The following is a 27,465-nucleotide window of genomic DNA, read 5'->3' as shown; positions in this document are numbered from 1 at the left end:
AAGTGAAATTTACTCTAAAAAACTTGACACATCAGTTTACATTTTATACAGTTTTAATACTATATACACATTTCCTGTATTTTCTGGATGTTTTCTATTAAAGAGACTGAGAAACAATTACTGTATATATGATCACTATAACACTGCAAAACAACTAATCTAATTCTGGCATGGTGGCCGAAGACTTTTGCACAGTACTGTACAGTAAGTTCTCAGAGAATGCATTCATTAAATGGTAAATGGACTGCATTTAGCGTTACAGGTACATTGATCTCTTTATATTTTGATCTGATAATAGAGTCCAGACCTCTGAAACTATACCCCTGTTTTGTATTTTAGATGAGGGATTGGGAAACGAATGCGTTATGGATGTGAAAAAAAGGACAAGGTTTTGGATAACAATATAGGTATTTTGGGCACAACCAAGAAGCAATAACCCCCTACAAATGAAGAAGGGATGGATCTTCAAAGATCAATTAATATTTATTTTAATAAAATTTTGTATACCTATTTATGAGAAAGAAACAGCGTTATTACATTTTTCCGTTATGAACGTGACAATTTTGAAATTTATATGAAAAAACTTTAAATTGGAATGGAATTGTCCAATAATTTAAAGGATTAGTCAATTTTCTTTAAAAAATCCAGATAATTTACTCACCACCATGTCATCCAAAATGTTGATGTCTTTCTTTGTTCAGTCGAGAAGAAATTATGGTTTTTGAGGAAATCATTAATTAGTATCATTCGACATACAACAACGTCGGAACGGTCCTCTTTCAACACACTTTTAAACACTGGGGAGTAGTTTCGCATGTCTCATCCGTGACCTCTTGACGTGATGACATATTACGTGAGGTCGAGCTGGCGCGTCACATGAGTCATGACGAGAGATAGACGAGAAGTTGTGGTTTAAAAGTGCTTTTTTCTTGTCAAAAAATGACAATCGTTTCGCTAGATAAGACCTTTATGCCTCGATAAGAATCATTTAGAGTCCTTTGAAACTGCAATTTTAAACTGCATTAAAACTGTTACGTGTTGGGGTCCATTAAAGTCCATTAAAATGAGAAAAATCCTGGAATGTTTTCCTCAAAAAACATAATTTCTTCTCGACTGAACAAAGAAAGACATTTTGGATGACATGGTGGTGAGTAAATTATCTGGATTTGTTTTAAGAAAATGGACTAATCCTTTAACATGGCAGGACATGCTAAGAATATTTTTGTGAGGTATACACTGGTGTATAAGTTGTGTCTCTATTACACAAGGGTGGATTAAGTGATGTAAATATGTCATCAGTGCATTAGAGAATTGTACACTTCTAGTTGTCTACTATTTTGCTGTTACCACTTTAAGAGCTTTGAGAACACAAAGAGCTCAAGGGACGCAAAAGTTAAACTTCATTCATTGGCAAAAACAACACAGTATCATGGCAACTTCTATGCATTTCACAATTTGTCTAATTCGTATGAATTTGTATGACCAAATTTGTATGTTTTGCTTTTTTCCCTAGTGATGTTGGGTTTAGGGGTGGAGCATCATTACGGTTTTTTTAATAATTGTAAGTTTTTGTATGATTCACCTCATACAAATTCATACAAGCAATCTGATAAAATGCGTACAAATTGTACGAGATTGATAAAATGTCATCAGGTTGGCATCACTGTTGATGTTTTAAAAATAAGTAGTTTTACAAAACTCCTTAATTTTGTAATATTTATTTTCTTGTAGTGATTTATTATCGCAGCCAAATTTTCTCTTTGGCATTGTGTCGCTTGCCTTTTAAAGAAACCTGGTCCCTGGTCTTTGTTTTTATCAACCTACAACATCGACCAATGATGAACTGAGGTTGCGATCAGAAGCGGCTCACTCAGGTAGCAGATCGGCAGTGATTTGAAATGTCGTAGTCTCTGGAGCTCACTTGGGGCCGGGTTCCTATCATAGGTCTCTTGGGGGTGGTCTCGGGATGAGGGGGAAGTATTATAGCAGAACCTCTCTGACATCTCTAATGAGGCAGCCTAGAGAGAGACATCTCTCTCTGCCACCCTCCCATTCTTTCTCTTGCTCTTCCTCTGTACCAACGTTTCTTGCTTTCTCTCTCTCTCTCTCTCTCTCTCTCTACCATCTACCAACATAAACACACGCAAAGACACACACAGCCCCTTAGGCTATCCCCTCTCCTCCCTACAGCGACTAATTGGGCTAAATCTGTGATCTAATTAAACGTCCAATTAGTAAGAGAAGGGGCCATTTAGCCGCTGGCTACACCGCTGTGCGCGGGAAATAATGTGATTGCAAAACAAACAGAAAATCAATGAGAGAGAGCGAGGTAGGGGAGAGAGAGAAAAAGAAAGAGGGAAGAGAATGCGAGAGAGACAGGAAATGAAAAAAGATTAAGCAACATTTGAATCAGCTGGGTGTTTATAAGATTATAAAGCAATGTGCAACACATACTGTGGTTATCTCAAGAAAGGAACATGTAGATGTGTGTATTTGTGTGATCTCTTCTGCAGCCATGCCCCCTTTAACGCTCACTAATTAAATTATTCACAAAACACACGTTAACTGCATTATTCTATCCATGCAGTCAGTAAGTACATTATTCTATTAACACGCTCAAAGAACCATAAAAATCAGCACATCATCAATTATTAACAGCTCACTTAACCCCAGAGAGAGCCAGGCCTCCCTTAGAAACATTCACTTACCCTTCACTACATCAATTATTAATATAGGGGTTACACTCAACATTGGGGCTACGGAATGGACTGTCTCCATTCATACTGTATATGCTGAGGGTGAAGCCCACAAAGATCAAAATAAATTGATCAACGATTAGGTCAGTGGCATAACATCAGTTTGCAGATTAGAGTACTTTTTTTACAGAGTATACTATTCTATTATCTCTATTATTTGCAAGTGCCTCCGGGATGAAGTTTTTTCATAGGCCAACCCTGAAGCTAGAGGGACACTGGTTCTCTCGCCAGAAAGACTTTTGGATTATCACAATAAACAAGCTCTGTGTTTAACAAAAGCTAAAGACACTTATACGTTTGTCCAACAAATTCATCTGCACAGATTAATAACATTTTTATGGATTTTAAAGTGTACATGTGTTTATTAGAAATATAAAAAGCTGAATTTTGACTTTAAAAGTCATAAAAGTTGAAGACTTACTCGTTGGACAAAACATGTATGTGTCAAACTTTTGTTAAACACAGAGCCCATTCCTTGCAAAAACCCAAAAGTCTATGGAAAAAATGAATGGGCTTTTTGCAAGGGAACCTGCATCCCGCCAACCTCCAGGTTAGCCTACAAAAACATGTCATCCCTGTGGCACTCTATTAAACACAGTTAATCGTGTAATCTCCTCTCACTCCCAGCACAGCTTAGCTCATATCCTGTAATCAGCACAGCTTAGCTCATATCCTGTCACCATCACCATAGCTTTCTATATCTCCTCTCACCATCATCACAACTCATCTCCTCTCACTCTCAGCACAGCTTTCCTCATCTTCTGTCACCATCAGCACAGCTTTCCTTAGGTGTTTCTCAATGTCAAGGATACTTCCTTGGCAGGACTGGTCTTTCCAAGTCACTTCCTTCAAAGGGTAGGCGAGGCTCCTCTTTAGCATTCAGAGAACACGTAAATGATTACGTCAGTAAAAAGGTCTGCTTTCGGTGCTGCACGCATAGGATTGTGGGTGATTTGAGAGCGCGAAGGGCTCAGTCCTTGGTTTCCGAAATTCCGAAGATCCTCGACATTGTAACAGTCCTTCGGCGGATGTCAATGAAGTAGCATCCTCAAAATTCTGGCTTCCAAGGATTCTTCCTTGACATTGAGAAACACCTCTTGTCTCCTCTCACTCTCAACACAACTTTGCTCATCTCCTGTCATCAGCACAGCTTTCCTCATCTCCTGTCACCATCAGCATATCTTTCTTCATCTCATGTCACCATCAGCACTGCTTTGCTCATCTCCTGTCATCTGTACAGCTTTCCTCATCTCCTGTCACCATCAGCATATATTTCTTCATCTCATGTCACCATCAGCACTGCTTTGCTCATCTCCTGTCCCAATCAGCACAGCTTTCCTTAGGTGTTTCTCAATGTCAAGGATACTTCCTTGGCAGGACTGGTCTTTCCAAGTCACTTCCTTCAGAGGGTAGGCGAGGCTCATCTTTAGCATTCAGAGAACACGTAAATGATTACGTCAGGAAAAAGGTCTGCTTTCGGTGCTGCACGCATAGGATTGTGGGTGATTTGAGAGCGCGAAGGGATCAGTCCTTGGTTTCCGAAATCCCGAGGATCCTCGACATTGGAACAGTCCTTCGACGGATGTCAATGAAGTAGCATCCTCAAAATTCTGGCTTCCAAGGATTCTTCCTTGACATTGAGAAACACCTCTTGTCTCCTCTCACTCTCAGCACAACTTTGCTCATCTCCTGTCATCAGCACAGCTTTCCTTATCTCCTGTCACCATCAGCATATCTTTCTTCATCTCATGTCACCATCAGCACTGCTTTGGTCATCTCCTGTCCCAATCAGCACAGCTTCCATCATCTACTCTCACCATCACCACAGCTTTCCTTGTCTCCTCTCACTTTCAGTACAGCTCATCTCCTCTCACTCTCAGCACAGCTTTCCTCATCTTCTGTCAATATCAGGACAGCTTTCCTTAGGTGTTTCTCAATGTCAAGAAAGGATCCTTGGAAGCCAGAATTTCTAGGATGCTACGCCGTCGACATCCGTTGAACGATACTTCCTTGGCAGGAATGGTCCTTTCAAGTCACTTCCTTTAGAGGGTAGGCGAGGCTCCTCTTTAGCATTCAGAGAACACACGTAAATGGAACAGGCTAGCAAGTGCACGTCATTGCATCATTATGTTAATGAAAAGGTCTGCTTTCGGCACTGCCCGCATAGGATTGTGGGTAATTTGAGAGCGTGAAGAGCGCGAAGGCTTCACATATGCATCCTTTACTGTATATGGGATATTTTTCGAACGAAGGACTCAGTCCTTGGTTGAAATTCCGAGGATCCTCGACATTGGAACAGTCCTTCGACGGATGTCAATGGCGTAGCATCCTCGAAATTCTGGCTTCCGGGTATCCTTCCTTGACATTGAGAAACACCTCTGGTCTCCTCTCACTCTCAGCACAACTTTGCTCATCAGCACAGCTTTCCTCATCTCCTGTCATCTGCACAGCTTTTCTCATCTCCTTTCACCATCAGCATAGCTTTCTTCATCTCATGTCACCATCAGCACAGCTTCCATCTTCTCCTCTCACAATCATAACAGCTTTCCTTGTCTTCTCTCACTCTCTGTACAGCTCATCTTCTCTAACTCTCAGCACAGCTTTCTTCGTCTCATGTCACCATCAGCACAGCTTTGCTCATCTTCTATCCCAATCAGCACAGCTCCCATCTTCTCCTCTCACAATCATAACAGCTTTCCTTGTCTTCTCCCACTCTCAGTACAGCTCTTCTCATCTCCTATCACTCTCAGAACAGCTCTCCTAATCCTCTGTCATCATCAGCACAGCTTTCCTTGTCTCCTCTCACTCTCAGTACAGCTTTCTTCGTCTCCTCTCACTCTCAGCTTTCCTCATCTTCTTTCACCACCAGGACAGCTTTTCTCATTTTCTCTCACTCTCAGCACAGCTTTCCTCATATTCTTATCCCTTCAGGACAGCTTTTCTCCTCTCCACTCACTCTCAGCACAGCTTTCCTCATATCCTGTCACCATCAGCACAGTTTTCCCTGTCTCCTATAACTCTTAGCACAGCTCTTATCTCCTCTCACTCTTAGCTGAGCTCTGAAGAGAGTGTATGTTTCTGATTCTTACCATGGTGATGTCCAGGAGGCAGGTAAGGCCTCAACAGATGTTACCCAGCTATACGAACCCTTGCTGGCCTTGGCATAGCCACAGGTCCCCCTAGCAGCTCTGATCTGGTGTTCCTGCAGGAGAGAGAGCGGATAACCAACACACAGGCCACAAACCACCTGCTCTGGCCAAGTGTGCCAAACAGTATTTGCCAAAGTTGACTTAAAACAGTGTGCTTTTATAAACATAGTGAACAAACAACACTGAATTCTTGACAAATTCAAAATGAAACAGAATTGAGACATTGAAGCTCTTTCACTTTTGAAATCTTAAAATTTTCTACTCAAAATATATGGTTTGGAATGAGTTATATATTTGTATATAGTTATATGTTTGTATTTACACACATATAAGTATATAATAGTATGAATAGCAACACCATCAACTTTGTTTATTTCATACAAACCTCCTATGCAAAGCATCAAAAGCATATGAAACAAAATAATAGAGGAATGACAAGAAAACCGACCAATAAATATAGATTATATACAAAATTTAAAGAAAAAGACATACAATACCTTTTGCACATTTATTAATCCTTTGCCGTAACGTAGTAATATTTTTATGTAGGTTGAACTTGATCTGTTAAAATTGTCTGTGCATCACTAATTAAAGCGCAACAATAAAATAGTTCAACTAATTTAACTTCGTTGACACGTTTTATGTCTGTACAACAACAACATACAAATCATTAAACATTTTTGTCAAAAATAAAAAGTTAATAATTGCTTTAAACCACCAGAAGAGATATATTCATAAGTTATAAATCCTTCAGCTGATTGTGTCTGCATGTAGCTTGAAGGCTAAATACTTTTATAAATCTCCGTTACTCAACAGAAAAACGATGATGCAACTTACCACATTCAAGGTGAAACACAATTATCCTGATGCTCCCATTTCTGACATGAAATAGTTGAAGCTCGTTCTTAACTATTTGCAGCGTTAACGCTTTAATCGTACTTTATGGTACTTTAGCCCCGCTGTGGTCAGTGTACTCCAAAATATCTTGAGACCACAAACACATCTGGGCACGTACATGAATAAAACTACATTTACCGTGTACGACAGTCTCAGCATACAGCATATTACGGGACATGTAGTTTTCAATCAACAAAACCCCGTTTGAGTGAACGTCAATACGCTTTTTATAAAACTACATTTCCCATAAATCCTTGCAGACCCGGAATTACAGTTCCCGTAGTCCTGGCCGTATGTGCTGCCTGTTTTCCTGCAGCAGACGAGAAGGAGGTGGTGTCGAGAGACTGGAAAGATTCAACAACATCGTAACCTCAACCAACACCACTATACAATGAAATTATCATCAGTCATACCCGGTTCTGAACTACATTACTTCACCCTTCTACTGGTATGTGGCTAAGTAATCGCGCGCATTTTCATAAACATACTTCATGCAGGTGTACTTGTGCTAGCTCGTTCAACGTTAGCTGTTGGGAGGTTATCCAGACTTGGATGTCTTGCTCCTGATTACATTATTATTTAACGAGTCATTGTAAAAGGGCTTCCAGATTGGGACCACTTTATCTATTAGTTCTAAAGGTCTCTTGTGGCTTATGATAAATATAAGTTGTCTACAGATCAGAAAGTACTGGACATCTGGCTAATGTAGCTAACCAGCTACCACAGTAACCGGACTTACTCATAAAGTAGCTGCAAGTACGGGACGTTTAGAGAGTTTATGGTCAGCTATTTTCATTTTATACGTTAGCACAAAGAGAAACACGTAACGCTTGACCAAGTTCGGCGTCATTAAGCGCGTTTGCTAGCAAACTAAAGGCCCTGGATCACAAAACCTTTAATTTTAGGCAGTTTTATATCAAGTGTTTAATGAGCTAATACATGTTTATTTTATAGTGTTGCTAATGCTTAATTGAAACCAAGAAATGCCCCCACGTCACTCGCAGACCAACTACCACATGCATGAGAGACTTGCATGGAGTTTAATTATTAAATTTAACTTGTTGATATCGAGTCACTGCATGTGTCCATTTCCCATTCATAGCTAAGAAGTTTTCTGACGTGAGTCTGTTTAAAAACGATCAGAGCACTTTAAACACTATGTACAATACGATATAACGCTGTCAACAGTGATCATTTGAGTCATACAGTAAAAGTGTTATATTTTGGGATATGTTTCATGCCCCTCTAGTGACTCTGCAATAAAGAAGCCGGTTGGTAAACTTCTCTGTTGTGGCCGAATTCTATTGGTTGTCAACCCGGAAGCGGCCTCTGCTGTTTCGCTTATCACAGCATGATGTGAAAGTCACAGCACCAGTACGACGTCTGCTAATGTGGTTTTGACAAGCTCTAACCTCGATAGTATTTTAATGATTAATGGAAGGCTAAACCCGATGGTTCCTAATCTAGCATGGCAAGTAAAGTCCCCATGTTTATTTTTTATTTTTAGTATATGTTGTCCTTAATGTTATAAACTAGTGTAGTGCAAACATTTTAAAAAATTCCCATTTATAAATTCCCAGTCTCTCTCTTACACCAACTCAGGGTTTTTTATGACATCATTCAAAACTTCAGCTTTGCTAGGTCCCAATTTGCTTATTTACACTATATGCACTAAATGTACGTATGTACTTTGTTGTTATAAATGGCTATATATTTTTATAGCATAGCAAAAGAGTATGCAAGTATTGTGGTATAATCATTCTATTTTTGAGTACTATTTGTAGTAGGGGTGGCACGGTTCACAAAACCCTCGGTTCGGTTCGTATCACGGTTTTATGGTCACGGTTCTTGGTTCAGTACAGTTCTTGTTGTTATTTTTTCTTTTAATTTTTAACACTCCAGAAATGTATTATCTTATTAATGTATTAATTATCCCTAATTTAGGATACAGTATTAAAAAAATTATATCATGTAATCATGCACAAACTGAATTTGACCTTAAGCACATAAGATCGCGCAACTTTCACACACTAGCAAAATGAAACGCCCGCTTTCGTTTTATCAATGAAAGGCTAAAAATAGCGCTGTTTGTGTGTTCGCAGAAAAGACGTGAAACGGTGTGTTCAGTACCTCAGATTAGATAAATGGTCGGAGAGAAGGAGGTCTCCTGTGGCTGTTCGAACACATTCAACCCATAGACTGCAGTACTATTGTTTTATTTCCGCTGTCATCATACGACGCTGGCGCATCCTCCAACTCCGGGCAGACTTCCTTTTCTCTCCCACTTACCATTTCTACACGTAACATAACCTGCAGTACTTACACTCCACACCAGTTACCTCTTCTTTCGCACAAAAGGGAAACACGCTGTCTGAGGTCACATACAGGGCATGAGGTTACATTGCGCATGCCATGAACCGTTGAACCGTGCGACGCACACGCGCTCCGAACCGAGACAAGCGAACCGAACGGTTCGGAATTTTTCGATGAACTGTGCCACCCCTAATTTGTAGGAGTGTAGTGATAATTTGCAATGCACACTAATAATAATACCTGTCTGATATCGATTCTGGATTGCAAAGGCCATATTATGCACAGCTCTTTTTGTACTACGGGTCTTTGATCAGTAGGTCCTTATCAGTTTAAAATCACTGAGTTTGAGTCATTTATAACATGCATTTGAAAAAGCAACACTCGTCAAACATGATCATTATACATATTCTTTATAATCATATAACAGCAGTCAATTGGCCAGAAGTGTGTGAGACATCTAGCCTTTATACATATCTATGTAGCTGCCTGTGTAATTGTACTTCTTCAGTGGCGCACATTGAGTTTCTGCACAAGAGCTCCCTCTGGGTTTTGAAGTAGCGGCATTTCACCGTAATTCATTGAGAAGCATACCAAGCAGAATCGCATGATGTATCATTACGCCCATACTATTTATGATGAACAGTATGCGAATTAAGATACAGTGCCTGTCTTCAGATTCCAGGGTTTATAGTAATCCAACTGCAACTGGCTATTTTAAAAGCAGGAGGAATCATTCAATTGGCCCTGCCCTAACGTCCTGTTTCAGTTGTAATGACCTCAGTGCATCGAACAAGCAATTTGGAAGGAATTTGGTTTCCTCCCTTTAAACATAATACATATCACAACAAAGGATAGATATTGAAATCAAGTTTCACTTTTTATAATCACTTTAACAACACAGGTTGACTTGAAATGTGCTTTGATATGTTTCGAGTCTCGCTATACACCTGGAGCATCATGGTGTTCGATTTTTTTGTCTCGGGGTAATAACTTGTAGATCACTGTTGTAGGACTTGAATTAACAGAGGTTACCAGCCCACACATGGACAGCTGCATACAAATGAAAAGTGTTCCTCATTTCAGGAAGTGAACTGGTAAAAATGTTTTTAGTTGTAGAACCAGCTGTCTAAGCTTCAGAAAGTCCCCATATACATTGATTATGCTCTAAGAAACACGTTTTGTGATGTGAACTATCATTCAATTGGAGATACGTGGATCCAGATTTGTTTAATGAAACCATGCCTTGTGTTGGTTGGTCTAGCTGTTATATTTTGCTTTGTGATTTGATGTTTGAGATCATGTGGAGTCGTGTGTTTGTTGTAACAGTTGGATACTTGAGTTCTCTGCGAGATTAGACGATGATTTGATTTCAGGCAGCATTGTTTAGCAGCTGTCAATTTTAGTGTAGAGGATCACATATGGCTCAGTGTGTTTTGGATATTACTTTAGAAAATTTAGAGGTTTTAATGGGTTTATTATTATACATTAAAGGATAGTTTACCAAAATAAAAATTCTGTCATCATTTATGTATCCTTGTGTCAATCTTGGGATCCATGACAATGAGTTATATAGACGGTTTCTTGGACGCAAATGTTTTGGTTTCCTAAAGACAGGGGAAGATGGCGACCATGAGGTTTGGCAGCCGATCCGCAGTTAACGTTATATACACATTTTACACAGTAAAATTAGCTCAGTGTAGTAGTTTTTGATACACTTTAGCTATCATTTGAACTAAGGTAATCTACTTGACTTGTTTATTTTTGCTTGTTATCAGAAATATACACTCTAAGAAAGGATGTGTTAATTTGAACACATTACGTGTTATTTTAACACATTCTTTGTGGTAGTTTACCAGAAGTTACTTTTTTCCACAAAAGCCGTTTGTTTATGTTGGTACTGCTGAAACCATCTATAATCACTTATGTAGCAATTTTACTCAACGTGTCGATAACTGTACTGTAACTGTTTTGTACATATGGCATCAACAAACACTGTCATTACATAAGTGCACATACATTCACCTGATTATTCATACCATCAGCCACAATGATCATGCCATCACATGACTAAAGGATAAAGTTCAAGTTTAAACTATGTTAAAAATGAACTTTGTGAACTTCTGAGCAGACGGTTTCCACAAGTTTTGTGCTTTTGAAAATTGTCATTGAATTTAGTATAGCCTCCATGTACTTTCCTATTACAGGCTTTTGGAGTAATTAGAAGTTGGAAAATTAGTTCTGTTAAATAAAGGTCATCTCAGGTGAACTAGACTGATGCTTGATAAAAAGGCATAGAGAAGATTAAAGTCTGTCTAGTGGGAAAGCAACAATAATGGGTCTTGTATCACAATGACAGATAATTAAATATAGGCTAGACTACCAAAGCTGTTGCAGGCAAATTGTGTTCTTATGTTTTCTGGAATAGCATAGAGCTGGTAACACATTTGCATGTTTTTTGTTTAGTAAGAGGCATAAAACAGTCTGAACTGATAAATGGTCAGAGATACTGATAATTGAATTAAGATTTTAATAATAATAATACGAATGGAAAAAGTAAACTTTTAAATAATCCAACTTTGTATGGATGATCCTTTTAAAACAGCATGGTGTTAAACTAAGTGTAGAGAACCACACGCCGAATGAGTATTAAACATGCAAAGCCATTTATCAAGAACATGTTTGCAGGGTTTCAATCTTAAAGCCTTATTTTCTTTTATATATTTATTACACGACTCATTGGAATGCTTGATTCTGATTGGCCAGTTGTGACATTTGCAGCGTTGTTATTCCCAGATAACATCTGCTCAAAACTAGTGATGCTCCGATCGATCGGCCGCCGATCGTAATCGGCCGATAACGGCATTAAATGACGCGATCGGCATTTGCTAAATTTGCCGATCTCATGAGCCGATTTTTCTGTTTACTTTTGTCATCATAGCGTTCCTGATGCGGCTGCAATTAGAGAACATTTTACACAGTGCGAGCATTTTGTAACCCATTGCTCATGTGTGACGTGATTTCCCTCTCTGCATTTACAGAGATATGCGTATTTTCTATGAGGACGCGCAACACACACATCTCTGCTACAAATGAACAGCGTATACAACACATATCTATAGCGGACAATTGCATCCTTGTGCCGAAAGTTTATTACTTGCATTCGTTTTAAAGTTTTGAAGGTTTAAACATCCATTTTCCTCACAGCTGCTCTTGTTTGCGGACTATGAGGACGCACTCTGGTCCTCAGCGCAATTCGTCTTCACATCCCTATCAAACAGCGTATACAACACATATCTATTGCGGACAATTGCATCCTCATGTCGAAAGTTTATTACTTGCATTCGTTTTAAAGTTTTGAAGGTTTAAACTTCCATTTTCCTCACAGCTGCTCTTGTTTGTGGACACCCGCCGAACGCATACACAGCAGCCGGTCATCAGTGCACGTGAAGAGAATGATCTCTCCCATGTTTTAAAGCTACAGTAACCTAATTTATCTCTCAATAAAATTACTCTCTGCTCATCATTGAAGAACTGTTGTACTTCATACGAATGCGTGTATATTTAATTCATACAGTAAAGACTGTGAAGTGTTTTATTTTAATTACTTTTAACAGACATAAACCTTTTTAAAGGCATATTACATTTCTCTTTGCAAGAAGAAATATTTGTTGTGCTTATTTATTTGATTCTCTATTAAAACAATAATATACCTAATTTATAGTTAGTTTTATTGCTACAAATGGTGTAAACTAGATTATAGATAAAAGATTCCCATTCCACTGCCATTCTGTGATCGGCACTGATCGGCGATCGGCAGATCATGATCTTGGTGATCGGTAATCGGTGATCGGCCCCAAAAATGCTGATCGAAGCATCTCTACTCAAAACTAATAACACAATGTAACCCGGATGCTCCAAATTATTTTGACAGGTACAGTTTAATATTACACAAAAATTTAATATAGATGTATTTTAATAATATATGACATTATTTTTTAGAAATGATTAAACCAAATAGTGTGTTTGTGACCTAAATGTCTTATTTTAAAATCGAATGTAGATGGGTTTTCCTTGCGGAAGGTCTGCATTCAGTAAAAATAATTTCAAATCAATATTTATGTTCCTTACCTCCTTATGAGGTAAATACCAATGTAATAAGCAGTAATGTACAGGATAATGTACAGGCAGCTGGTTGTTATCGCAAAATAAACCCCTTCAGTGTGATACAAGACATTCTGCTTCACGTTGCGGCTTATTTCTGCTATAACACCCGGCTGCATATAGATTGATCTCTTACGTAGTCTCAAACCTGTGTTGTAATATTCTTAAACCACCTTCATGTCATGTGTTTCTAGAACAGCTTAGTTTCCTGGACTCTTTACTTTAGACCAGATAGTCACCATATCTTTTGTTATGCATCGTAGGTTAGGAGGACCAAATAGACGTGTTGAAATGTTTTGCATATGTTTCCTTGTCCTGTGGAAAACTATGTGTGCTTTTGCTGTGTCTTTGTTTGCTGTGGCCTGTTTCATGGAGCTGTTATTTGCTTTTCATAGGGAGAATACACACATACACTGCAGGGCTCGCAAAATCGCTAGCCTGACGTCCCGGGGCTATTGTGCTTTGCAGTCGGGCTACCAAAATGCAGCCCTGCCCTGCCCGTCGGGCTGGCTTGACTTATAGGGAGGAGTATATTTAAATGTTTTGCATTCTCTTACAGATTTGTTTGCGTAATTATAGGGCATGTAATTCAGGCATCAGGTATTTAAATAACTTTTAAATGCGTGCTTGCGTTTACTTTCACGCAAAGTCGCAAGCTGTACTGAATTGTCATTGACGATCTGGATCTTTTGCGCAAATTTTCTCAAACGTAATTACTATCCTCAAGAAAAAATGAAATCTCCCTCAGCAAGCTTAAAAGTGATGTAGGTTGCATATACAGGGAAGAGAATTGCAAAAAAATGCTACAAATATGTGACTTTGTGCAGAACTCACTTTTAAAGCGACAGTAGCACCTATTTTTCTGATCGGAAAAATGTTCCAATCTGTAACTGGAAAACATTGTATGATCCAAACTGTGGGTTTTGTGACATTGAACCACTATTAAATTGTGAGTATATGTGAATATGAGCAGGAACAGTTAGCTTGCATGGAAATCCTTTTTTTTTTTGTTAAAAAAACAACAGCATCAAAAACAACAACAACAAGAATAGCAAAGAAAACATTGTGGTCTATTTTCAGGTTTCAGTTCAGTAAGAAGCAAATATTTGTATTAATAACTGTAATTTGATATTTTATGTGTGTTATTTGTGTTTTGATAGATGTTTTGTCTCAATATTCTATATTAAAGGCGCTGTAAGCGAATCTGTGTGATGTTACTTTTTGTTGATGTTTGAACTGTTTTCAAACAAACGGAGCGTAGCTAACTCCTCCCCTCCTCCTCCCTTACGTGCTTTCATGAACGCGCCTAACCCCCACCCCCAAATCCTTCTTGTCGTTTATTGGCTGGAACACTTTTTTATCGTTTCTGGTGGTATGTTTGGCCACTTTGTTTTTATTGCAGTTTGTGGAGGGCTGTCTACAGAGATCACGTTTTTTTTACAGTTTGATCAGCGGACAGGCAGCAAGCAGATAGTGAGGAGATGTTTGCTGTATGTAACAAAAAAATTTTTATGGTCTAAAAAGCGTGAATAAGCTTAGAGCACCTTTAAAAATAATGTTTTAATTAATTTTTAATTCGGGCTACTTGCATTCATTTCGTGCTACCAAAAACTGAAGAGTGCCTTGCCCAAAGGGTTACTAGGGATTTTGAAATTTTGCGAGCCCTATACACAAACCGTTTTAGGGAACATTGATCAATTTACAACTCAATAAAAATTCACTTTGTTTATTTTAGAGTTTGATTGTAGATTAACAATAAAAATATTTAAAGGTCCTGTTCTTCCTGTGTTTTTAAAGCTTTGTGTTTACAGTGCGCAATATAACATGTGTTCATGTTTCACGTGTAAAAAACATATAATTTTTCACACAATTTACTTATCTGTATACCGCTGTTTTCACTGTCCTAAAAATGGGCTGATGTCTGCCTTGTTCTATGAAGTTTTATGAATAAATCACATCTGTTGTTGGCAGGTAACAAGTCTATATTCTCCAGGACGAGGAGAGATAACCAGTCTGGATTCTGGAAACATCGATGACATCCTTAGTGAGTAGTTGACATGTTTAAATGAGGCTTTGACGCCATCAGACCTGTGCATCTGTGTCATGTATGTGGGTGTGCGTTTCTGAGTTGTCTAACGGTGCTTTGTCATTGTAGTAATTCAGCTTAAAATTAAACCACATGGTTTTCTCCACAGACAATGCAGGGGTGGCTCTAGTCAACTTCTATGCAGACTGGTGAGTGGATGTCTGTCTCTGTCTGTCTTCTGACGCCTCCAGATGTGTAATATTCAGAAAGGGAGATAAGAAATGTTTCCATTTTTATTTAATTTGTTAAGTGATTCAATACGTGCATAAGCGTTAGATGCATTTAGATACTAGCACACTTTTGATGTGTTCAGTGATTTGCCTATGCTATATTTAAGGAAATTTGTTATAATTACTTTAACGTTATGGCCAGTAACTATTAATATGATTTCAGTATACAAGAAAAGTGATACAAGCGATATGAAACTACCACAGCTGTTTTGCAGAAGACATTTTTAAAACAGTGGTCACTGAATCATTTTAGCATCACTAATCTAACTCTATGGGGTGGTTTCCCAGACAGGGATTAGTTTAAGCCAGGTCTTACTTAATATAACTAGTTTTAACAAACACGCCTTACTAAAAACAACACATTTTGATGCAAAACAAAGGGCACTGATGTATTATAAGATATGTCAGTGCTAATTGTTTTTCGTTTGGACAGCTCTTATATTTATATTAGTCTATAATATTAATCCTTTCAACCTAGTTAGAAATAGTAAAGCAGCACAACTAGCACTTTAACCTAACAGCATCCTGATCCGTGCTCATTTTAGACATGTTTATTTTCTGCAGGTGTCGATTCAGTCAAATGCTTCACCCTATATTCGAGGAGGCATCAAATATAGTAAGAGAGGAATATCCAGAAGCTACACAGGTGGTGTTCGCGCGGGTGGACTGCGACCAACATTCTGATATAGACACACGCGCACGCACACACATCGCTTTAGCCTTTGAGATAAAGCAAATTAAAGAGAATTATTGATGTCTTGTAAAGTGTTTGATGGTTTAATGACAAAACTGCATCTTCTGTGAAGTGAAGTCAGCTCAAAGATACCCCACAGCGTGGGTGTGTGAGAGAGAGAGACACGGCTCATGACTGATTCCAGCCCATCGGCTTTAGAGTATTTACCCCCCACATTAGTTGACTTTCATGTCTCGGCCCCTCCCTCTTTCCTTCTTATGGTCCCTCGATCTCTCCTTTGCTTTCTTTCATTTAGTTCTTTCATTCTGTCTCTCTTTATCTTTTTGTGCTCGGAATTATAAGCTCTGTCAATCTGTTTCTTTAAGAGTTTAACCTTAACCTCTGACCTTTAGCTATAATTTGTCCTAAACACAATTTTTAACACTGAAAGTGATTTTTTTGTTCTCTTAAGCAGAAAATGCGTAGTGTTCTGCTGTTTCTTATGTGAATTTAGCTGATTTTCTGGTTTACATACTTAAAATGGTTTTTAAAAAATCCAAACAGGAAGTATTGTGATAAGAGAAGTCATGGCACTTCATTCGACGTTAACGTATTTGGCAGACACTTTTAAGTGACTTACAATGCATTCAACCTTTACACTATCAGTATGTGTGTTCCTGGGAATTGAACCCATGATCTTTGGGGTACAAACGCAATGTTCTAGCAATTAATCCACAGAGACCCATTGTGTGTATGTTTGTTGCATTTATATTTATGCATTTGGCAAACGTTCCTATCCGGAGCAAGTTTAATAAATTCAATCTATACACTTTATCAGTATGTGTGGATCAAACCTATGACTGATGGTAACACTAACAAAACCCTGACGCCCCATTCAGAACGCCAGCGACGTTATCGCTGTGTGTCGCCCGTCTCTTTCAATGAGCCGTTTCTAAATCTGCTTGTCATAAACAAATGAGTACTGTCCACTCCGATTACTGATGAGAAAAGGTTGACGTGAACTCCCCTGCTTCGCTCCCATTTGTAGTCGCTCCTGATATTCGCTCATCATTTGGATAAAGTTAAACTTTTCTTAAAGGATTAGTCCATTTTCTTAAAAAAATCTAGATAATTTACTCACCACCATGTCATCTAAAATGTTGATGTCTTTCTTTGTCAGTCGAGAAGAAAGTGTTTTTGAGGCGCGTCACAAGACCGGAGATAGACGAGAAGTGGTGGTTTAAAAGTGCATATTTTTTATTTTTCTTGTCAAAAATGACAATTGTTTCGCTAGGTAAGACCCTTATACATTGTTTGGGATCGTTTAGAGTCCTTTGAAACTGCAATTTTAAACTGCATTAAAACTGTTAAGTGTTGGGTTCCATTAAAGTCCATTAAAATGAGAAAAATCCTGGAATGTTTTCCTCAAAAAACATAATTTCTTCTCGACTGAACAAAAAAAGACCAACATTTTGGATGACATAGTGGTGAGTAAATTGTCTGGATTTTTTTTAAGAAAATTGACTAATCCTTTAAATTTCTTGTGTCGCTGGACACGCCCATACGGTCGCCAACTGTCACTTTTGCTAGTGTCGCCGGAGGTCGCCGAGTTTTCATTAAAATAAATGAGATCGCTCTGCTACTGCTGGTCGCTCTCTGTCTGAATGGGGCTTTAGTTTATTGTAAGACATCTGTATTTTTGTATAGACTCATATTTCTTTAATGTTTTTTCTGATAGCTGATATAGCCCAGCGGTACAGGATAAGTAAATACCCCACACTGAAGCTGTTCAGAAATGGCATGATGATGAAGCGAGAGTACAGGGGTCAGAGGTCAGTGACCGCTATTGCTGATTTCATCCGCCAACAGAAAGTGGATCCAGTCAGAGAGGTTCAGAGTCTGGAGGAGACCAGCACTTTAGATAGGAGTATTTTATAATCATTGTAGAGCCTGGATTATCCATCATTCTTGATAAGAGTTTATTGTCTTGTTATCTTAATGGTCTCTCTCTTTCAGAGGAGTAAACGCACCATCATTGGTTACTTTGAGCAAAAGGACTCAGACAACTATCATATTTATGAAAAAGTGGCCAACATCCTGAGAGATGACTGTGTTTTTCTGGCCGCTTTTGGGTAAGACAGAGAATCCAGACACATTTGATAATAAAAACAGTTTTACTCACCCTCAGAATTTTTGAGGAATGTTCATGGAGCTGTTTGCCATACAACAACAGTTTATAGTTTGCAAGTATGTCAAGCTCAAAAAAACAAAAATAAAAAGCAACATAAAAGTCATTCCTTTAAAACATTTGTTATATTTAGAGTATTCTGAAGTTCTAGATTAGTGGTCTCCAACATGGTGACTACTTTGCCCGCACAGAGTCTGTGAGTTGCCCGCCAAAGCACATTCTATTAAAGGCGGAGTCCACGATGTTTGAAAGCCAATGTTGATATTTGAAATCACCTAAACAAACACGCCCCTACCCCAATAGAATCTGGACCTTCTGTTGATAGACCCGCCCCACGCATACACAACCCGGCAAGGATGTAGGTTAGTAGACACGCTCCTTACTGCTGATTGGCTATAAGTGTGTTTTGGTAGTCGGCCCGTCTCCTTTTCCAAAGCGTTTTTCAAACATTGTGGACTCCGCCTTTAATTGCCTCAATTTTAATATTTATTTATTACATAATTATTTCATATATTTTATGCACGTTAACATTTTGAACAATGATAAAACGTATCTGCAAATAAAATAAAATCAAGTAAAACAAACATTTTTGAGTAGACTATATCAAAAAGTAGCCCTCCAGATTGTTTTATCCATTGTGGTAGCCCTTGCTCACAAAAAGGTTGGAGACCCCTGCTCCAGAATTTAATAGACACATTCAAAAAATGTGACCCTGCCTGTGAAAACCCAACTATTTTTTTCTTGTGATTACAGTTTTCTACATAAAATTATTAATGTAAAGGACATTATGTGAATATGTATATGTATTTATTGTATACTAGTGGTATACAATGATTAAAAAAATAAACATTAATGGCATTAACCAAAACACTTACTTTGTTATATTAACTGTCATTGCTGCGATTATACTTGACGTCGTCTCTTTACATTTTTTACAGCAATCAGCTGTAAAATGTTTTGGTCCTGTTTGTTTTTCGTTGACTTTGAGTAAAATAATGTAAAGTTTTCATAAGATCCTCTGGGGTCAATGTATTAGAATGAGAAGCTTGATGCTGTCGGGAGAACAAGCACCCGAGTGCCTCTCGCGGAAATTATTAGATGTTGATGGCTTACGTTTCTTTCCCGTCACAGAAAACCATCACAGGTTTAGCAATGCAATTAAAGTATAGTTTTGTTTTGTTTGTTGATCACGAAGTACAAAGTAGATGAGGAAAACTAGGACTCCGTGTACTCAGCGCGCCGCCATTGTTTGTTTACATTGCGTGACTGACTGGTGGGCTGTAATTTCAGGAATGGATTTGTTGCGTTCTGTAAAAAAGGAGGAGTGGCGTTTATCGCATTTTGGGGAAAAAGGTAGAAAAGATGACAGAATAACACGGCGGATATTGGATTTTGCGTAAAATTAAGAATTTACTTTTAACTACTGACCTGATATAATACTGATTTTGGCAGTAACTAATTTTTTTCAAAAATGGCGTTCATCCCGTTTTGGAACCAAACTCTTCATATATATACCCTTGATATCTTTAATACTGAGTAAGGTCAAGTCAAAGATTGAAATTGAAGTAAAATCAATGACTGAAATCAAACTTGAGGCTCCTAATATCATAATTGCATTATGAGACTTTTCAGCCTGGATTTCACAGACAGGTCACATATGGTCTTTGATGTTAAACAGCATCAGTTTTTATGTGTCATAATCAAACCACACCAGTTTAAATATGTGAAATGGAGAATATCGAAAACAAAAAAATTGATTTCAAAGCAACATGAGGGTAAGTGAAAGAATTTAATATCTGGCTAAACATTTATGGTACCTTATGACTTCCATAGTAGGAAAAACATTATGGATGTCAGTGGGTACAGTCAACTGTTTGCTTACCATTTTTTATCAAAATATCTTATTTTGTTTTCAACAGAATAAAAAAACTCATACAGGTTAACCACATGTCCAAAAATCGATAATAAACTGTTTAGGTGTTAATAAAGATGTAAACACTCACTGACACAATCACTAACGCTGTGTCCTCTCTTCTTCTTTTTTTAGGGAGGTCTCTAAACCAGAGAGGTTCAGTGGTGATAATATTATTTATAAGCCATTAGGAGAAAACACTCCTGACATGGTCTTCATGGGCTCACTCACGAACTTTGACCTTAGTTATGCCTGGGCGCAGGACAAGTGTGTGCCCTTAGTCCGAGAAATCACTTTTGAAAATGGAGAGGTATCATTATCCTATTTATACATCTTTTAGTCTGCATGTTGTCTAACGTGTTTGTTTTCTGTCTTATGTATGCATATTGATTTGTGTACATCTAAGAGTTCAGTCGAACATCACATTCTTCATTTGCATAAGAAAAGTCCCCTCCCCCTCAGTGTACTTTTCCCACACTCGAGCACATCCGAGTGTGTGCGATTCAAGTGTGTTTGTGTTTTAAAGTAGTCCACATGCCATGTCCTTTAGTGGGTGTGGGTTTTTTCTTTTGATTTACTCCACCACATGTTTTCAATTGTTTTGAACTTCTCAAAGCTTCTGCGCCTGTTGCCAAGCGACTGCACAGATCTGCACCGCTGTCCCGCCCCTGCTCAGCTGTGCCATGCATACTCTCCTGCATGCTTATAAATCTCAGAAATTAACATCGTTTGTTTGTGTGTGTGCGTGTGAAGGAACTGACAGAAGAAGGCATCCCATTCCTGATCCTCTTCCATCTGAAGGACGACACAGAGAGCCTGGAGAAGTTCCAGCAAGAAGTGGCCCGCCAGCTGATCAGCGAGAAAGGTACGCACAGAGAGGTCATCGATACTGCGTGGTCAGCATTTCGTAGGACAGCAGAAAAATAGGGTTTGAAACATAGCCAGTAAGCTGCCAACCCTAGTTGCATGCAACGAGACTTTAAACTAACAGCTTATTTTGGCCAAGAACCTCCCACTTAAACAGGAAGAGACTGTCTGACTTGTATGTTGTTTAGTGATGAGTTAAATTGATTATGGCACCAGAGATGGGTATCTAAAAAAATCTATTTATACTACTAACTTGATGACCTAAAAAAGACTGAATCCACTGAATGGGTTTTTCCTTAAAAGTAATCACTTTTAAACTGCTACCTTTAATTTGATTTCCAGGTTGAGTGATTTAAAGGTCATCTTATGTGGACATTTTTTTAAAGATGTAATATCAGTCTCAGGTCTCCCCAGAATGTGCATGTGATGTTTCATGTACAAATATCCTATTCATGAATATCAGCTGACGTCACTCACATCTCAAACTTGTCTTCCGCCATTTTGAGCACCTGAAGTGGTCGCAAAAGAACTAGAAGCTATGCTTTCAATATGTTGTTAGCATCAAAATCACTATTTTACCACACTAAGAAGGCTTTACACAACATGATACTTTGCTCAAAGTATCACCTGTGTCTCTACATGTGAACTCGAGCATTGAGAAGCATTGTTTGTGTACATAGAGTTTAGCAAAAAGAAGGTTTTGAACAACTGGCTTTGGTTGTTTTGGTGTCCGCTCACCACCATCTTGCCTTGTTTTTTAAATGCAAATGGGCTATTGCTTCCCTCCCCATTTACTGTTGGGTTGGATGTGGGTGGGGTTGGTTTTAACAGGTATTTAAAAAAAAGGAGTGGGCAGATTTTTATTATTACAGGGTGGTTGTGTACACACAATTGTGTTTAAACAACATTAAAAAGTGAATTTCTCATAGTAGGTTAAAAAACTGACCTATATTCCCCATATATCTAAGTTAAAGGTTTAGTACATTTTCTTTAAAAAATCCAGACAATTTACTCACCACCATGTCATCCAAAATGTTGATGTTTTTCTTTGTTCAGTCGAGAAAAAATTATGTTTTTTGAGGAAAACATTCCATGATTTTTCTCATTTTGATGGACTTTAATGGAACCCAACACGTAACAGTCTTAATGCAGTTAAAAATTGCAGTTTCAATGGACTCTAAACGATCCCAAACGAGGCATAAAGGTCTTATCTAGCGAAACGATTGTCATTTTTGACAAGAAAAAAAAATGCACTTTTAAACCACAACTTCTCATCTATCTCCGGTCCTGTGACGCACCGGTGCGACCTCACGTAATTGCGTAATGCCGTGGAAAGGTCACGTGTTACATATATGAAACGCACATTTGCGGACCATTTTAAACAATAAACTGACACAAAGACATTAATTAGTATCATTAGACATACAACAATGTCCGAACGCTCCTCTTTCTTCACACTTGTAAACACTTGGATGTAGTTTCGCATACATCCTCCATGACCTGGCGCGTCACAGGACCGGAGATAGATGAGAAGTTATGGTGTAAAAGTGCATATTTTTTATTTTTCTTGTCAAAAATGACAATCGTTTCGCTAGATAAGACCCTTATGCCTCGTTTGAGGTTATTTAGAGTCCTTTGAAACTGCAATTTTAAACTGCATAAAACAGTTAAATAATGGGGTCCATTAAAGGCCATTAAAATGAGAAAAATCCTGGAAAGTTTTCCTCAAAAAACATAATTTCTTCTAGACTGAACAAAGAAAAACATCAACATTTTGGATGACATGGTAGTGAGTAAATTATCTGGATTTTTAAGAAAATGGACTAATCCTTTAACTTGGGATGTCTTTCTTTTTTTAGGTTCTATAAATTTCCTTCACGCCGACTGTGATAAATTTCGGCACCCTCTGCTACACATACAGAAGACCCCTGCGGACTGCCCTGTAATTGCCATAGATAGTTTCCGCCACATGTACGTCTTCCCAGAATTCAACGATCTCGCGTAAGTATCGAACTCATCCGCACTTGCTTTCTCTCAGTTTAACGCTGAGATATTTCAGTCTCCCTGCAGGTTATCTCTTCTTCCAGACACCTACCAATTAAACAATGATTGTAGACTCGGCCCAAGAGCAATAAACACACAGCCACAAAGAGCGTGACTGAGAGCAGGCTTCAGGGGTCATTTTTTAACCAGTTCAGCCAATTAATTTAGCAATACCTGACTTGATAGCTGTAATGTTTGCGTAGAAGCATTTTTAATCGTTTATTACCGTGTTATTACTACTTTACGACAATATAGTAGTTATTTATGACACCGGAGGCTGTGTATGGCAGAATGCAATATAATTTAGTGCATGCCTTATTTCATTACCCAATTTGAGCACTCTACATATCCCATTATCAAATCACGGCATTATCAGCCAGCTTCTCTTCAGTCTTTGATGCAGCTGATTGGCCAGGGGGGTTCACGTATCTATGGCGTCTCTTGCAGTACACATGATGCTATTATCCTGTTAAAATACTATGCTTTTGGAGACTGTCGGCTCTCTAGAGACTCTTATCTGATCACTCGCTAAATCAGTGACGCTGTTCGCGTGGTCCTGTTTTGTTGTTTTGATTTTTTTTTGTCGTTCGCATGACTGTTTTACGATGCTTTTTGTATATTTACAGGATCCCAGGAAAGCTGAGGCAGTTTGTATTGGACCTGCATTCAGGAAAGTTGCACAGAGAGTTTCATCATGGCCCCGATCCCACAGACAGCACTCCAGGACAGGTCAGAAATTTTGATAGAAAAGCAGCTTGACGTGTACATAAAGTGACAATAAACTCTTTTACATACAAATTGATCAGTCGAGAACTTGCATAACCAAAAAAATGTTCCACAATTATAAATTGACCCTTGTTAGTATTATTGCTTGTAATGGAGTTTTTACAGCTCATCATTATGCCACATTAAAGGTGTCTGCAGTCATTTTCTGTTTTGCTTGTGCATATCAGGATGACATTTCGCTCGAAACCAGCGTTGTCCACTCTGCACTGATTTAAGTGCCCCATTGTGCCAAGCACTTTACCTGGGTTGGGAGTTCAGCACCTCCTAAACCAAATCACTGAAAAGAATGTGTTAATCGAAAGTAATTAATGCAGGCATATATTAATTAAGCCCATGTCTGGATAAAATGCATGTGCTGACATTTGAATAAGCGTGGCGCAGAATGAACTCTGTGGCCTTGATGCTTGGCAGATACGGACTTGATTCCTGTCTGCATATATATGGTAGGGGTGAATCTCGATCTCCACATTTTAAATTCATGACTTTGTGCACTCCAGGACAGGAGGAGAACGGAGAGGTGGCCAGTAATCCTCCAGAAAGTTCGTTCCAGAAATTAGCCCCCAGTGAGACACGCTACACCATCCTCAGGGACCGGGACGAGCTGTGACATCACATCCGCATCACGACCCAACCCAGAACCCAGCAGTCATGCAATGCCTACACAGCACTGCCGCTGCCTGCACAACCTCTATTTTCATAACTTTTATTTTAGATAAAAAGTGAGAAGGTGAACCTCTGAGCTTTTTTGGGGGTGGGAAATGAAGAGGAGCGTTTTTACTTTTGTTTATGGAGCTTGTAAATATGTTTGTGCTCTGTGGGTCAGTCTTGTCTAAATTAAAAAACATTCTTTTTTTTCGTCCCTACATTTTGCCTACCCAAGTTCCCCCCTTTTTCGTAGGAAGATATTGGTACAATGGTGGCCCTCTTTGTTGGGAGCGTGCATTCAGTTGACTATGGATCTTAAGTGCGGGCTTTCATGGAAAATCGGGGTCTGTAAGAACAAGTCTGAAGTCAACCTGTGGGGTTTTACTCCAGTCCTCCACCGAGCGTGCTCAGTGTGGCTGTGTGTGTGAATGTGTGTGTGCGAGAGTTTGCACATGTATGTTACATGTGCTTATTAGTCTGTAATCGTATGTACTGTTCTGTTCAAATTCACGCTCTCGAAGATCCAGACTCGATAGTCTCATATCGGCCCATTCCACAGGGGGAGTGGTCAGGGGTGGGGTTATGTGAGGGTTGGGTTTAGAAGGGTGGGGATTATTTGTAAATTTGCCATCTCGGAGGGGACAAGGAAAGTAAAAGTAAATTAAAAGAACATTTTACAAGATTCTGCTTTGTCGGTGTGTTTCATGTTTGCATATTTTCACTTCATTTTCATTAGGGTACATTTAATTTCATCTGTACTTTAAAAAATATATTTTTTTAAATCACACGATAGTGTAGCATTTTGTAGGTGTAGATAATTCATCACAAAAAGTAAAATAAGCATCACCAGATTACCTAGTGGATGTTAGTAAAGGTTTATTTCTTATTTAAAAGCAAATGTTTTGTCATAGTGTTGGGGGTAACGCATTACAAGTAACGTGCATTACATAATAATATTACTTTTCTGAAGTAACAAGTAACGCATTACTTTTTAAATGTACACATTAATATTTGAGTATCTTTTTTTAAAAAGTAATGCCAGTTACTTTTTTAGTTTAATTAATTCGATTAAAAAAATGATGTACTGAATTAAACTAAACAGTCAGAAACTGAGATGGCAGGCCAGAGCTCGACATTTTTGTAATGAAATATGCAATTTCTGAACGCAGAACTTTTCAATCATAAAAAACAACTGCAAGGCCTGAAAGAGATCAAGCCGCAGCCAAGAAAAAGTTATGCAAAAGTAACTAAAAAGTAACGTAAGCATTACTTTCCATAAAAAGTAACTAAGTAACGCAATTAGTTACTTTTTTGGAAGTAACTTAATATTGTAATGCATTACTTTTAAAAGTAACTTTCATCATATTGTAAAATTGGAAGTTTAAGCGGCTGCAAGCAAAAGTCTAGCTTGTCCTCTGTTAAAAGTCATTATTTAGATGACTTAAAGGTGGAATACGTAGAATTTTTACCAGTAGATGGCGCCAAAACACAATATCAACAAATGGCGTTGTTTAATGACGCTCTGAAGCAGCGTGAATTTTGGGATTTGTAGTCTTTAACTCAACCGCTGATGGCCATCAATCAGACGCGCACGAGTAATGACGTTGACGGATATGGTAATCAAGTCTTAGAAATGTTGCGTTTGAGGACATCGTTTATTTCATTATATAAGTTTATATGTGATGTTCAAAACGAAATTGGTAGTCATAGATGTTACAGTATTAGTCCAAATTCGATGGTTAACACAGCACAGAATTAAGTTTTCAACTTACAATTTTTCACATAATGTATTGACAGTACAAATCTTATTGTGAAGTGTCTTAAAATTACCATTCACCCATCGCATATAACACAAGCAGGATCAGAATCTCGGTCTAGTTAAATGTTGTCGTGAAGCTCTCTCCATCCAGATAATGCAACACCAAATTGATCCTCATTCTTTCTCTCGTTTTGTTCCAAACTCTTCTTGGGTCATTTGGTTGGCCCGTACGCTTACGGGAGCTGTCTTTGCTGACACATCCAGCGGCAGACGGTAAAGAGTAATCCATAAGTCCATAAGCAAGCGCGTAGCCCTGCATTTGTCCACGACACTGGCTGCGTCCGAAAACTCAAGGCAGTGACTTGTTGCCTCGCTCCCTCATGAGGAAATGGAGTCATGAAGGCAGCTCAGAGAAAGGCTTTCAGACGCACTTCAAAGGCAGCGTGTTTAAAATATAAACAAAGAGCGCCTTTGTGATAACTAATCACATATTTAAAAACTACAATACGAATTTCTCGCTAGAAATGCAATTAAAATGTGTAAAAAGTGAAAATATACCTTTATTTACACTAAATTTGTGCTCCAGTCGCTTCCTTGGCCGCCATTTTTTTTTTTCGAACTCGACCACTGTTGTCATGTGGTTTACGTCAGTAAAGGCGGTGACAAAGGGTCACATGGATATTAACGTCATTGACAGGAGACTGCACTGCCCCGTGTCAATGTTCTGAATGGCAATTTTCTCACGATTTACAAGTAGTTGAAAACATTACAGAAATTGATAGTAATCAGCTGGACAAAATATATAACACTGTCACTGGCCTAGTGGTTTTTGGACATATTACTGCAAATATCTTACAAATTGCACCTTTAATAGAGATAAAACACATTTTATGAAGCAATAAGGTTGTGGGATTTAGTTGGACGAATAAAAGGTCAAGAAACTAACCTTGCATAACGTGGGAAAAATCACAAGAAAATTTGTCAAACTACTGTACAATTG

At 38.4% G+C, this 27,465-nt stretch overlaps 2 protein-coding genes across 3 annotated transcripts in view; one reads left to right on the top strand and one right to left on the bottom strand.

The window, feature by feature from the left end:
- invs (inversin) overlaps positions 1-6,942 on the bottom strand; it is a 29,911-nt gene extending 22,969 nt beyond the window's left edge. For both annotated transcript variants that reach the window (XM_055210131.2, XM_055210133.2), the window contains exons 1-2: positions 6,743-6,942; positions 5,846-5,958 (exon numbers count right to left, since the gene is read on the bottom strand). In XM_055210131.2, the coding sequence (XP_055066106.2) occupies positions 5,846-5,848 (3 nt within the window). In that variant the 5' untranslated portion in view covers positions 5,849-5,958; positions 6,743-6,942. The remainder of the gene's footprint in view (positions 1-5,845; positions 5,959-6,742) is intronic.
- Positions 6,943-7,090: 148 nt separating this feature from the next.
- On the top strand, positions 7,091-25,388 carry erp44 (endoplasmic reticulum protein 44). Its single transcript, XM_073872150.1, has 11 exons — positions 7,091-7,250; positions 15,248-15,320; positions 15,472-15,511; positions 16,157-16,281; positions 18,013-18,195; positions 18,289-18,397; positions 20,501-20,675; positions 21,119-21,230; positions 23,092-23,233; positions 23,902-24,004; positions 24,564-25,388. The coding sequence occupies exons 1-11, from the start codon at positions 7,194-7,196 to the stop codon at positions 24,666-24,668; spliced, it is 1,224 nt and encodes a 407-aa protein (XP_073728251.1). The 5' UTR covers positions 7,091-7,193; the 3' UTR covers positions 24,669-25,388.
- Positions 25,389-27,465: the final 2,077 nt, after the last annotated feature.

Source organism: Misgurnus anguillicaudatus, chromosome 10, assembly GCF_027580225.2.
Source record: "Misgurnus anguillicaudatus chromosome 10, ASM2758022v2, whole genome shotgun sequence".
NCBI classification, from domain to species: Eukaryota; Metazoa; Chordata; class Actinopteri; order Cypriniformes; family Cobitidae; genus Misgurnus; species Misgurnus anguillicaudatus.
The sequence above is the reverse complement of the archived record's forward strand: the minus strand, read 5'-3'. Positions and strand labels throughout refer to the sequence as shown.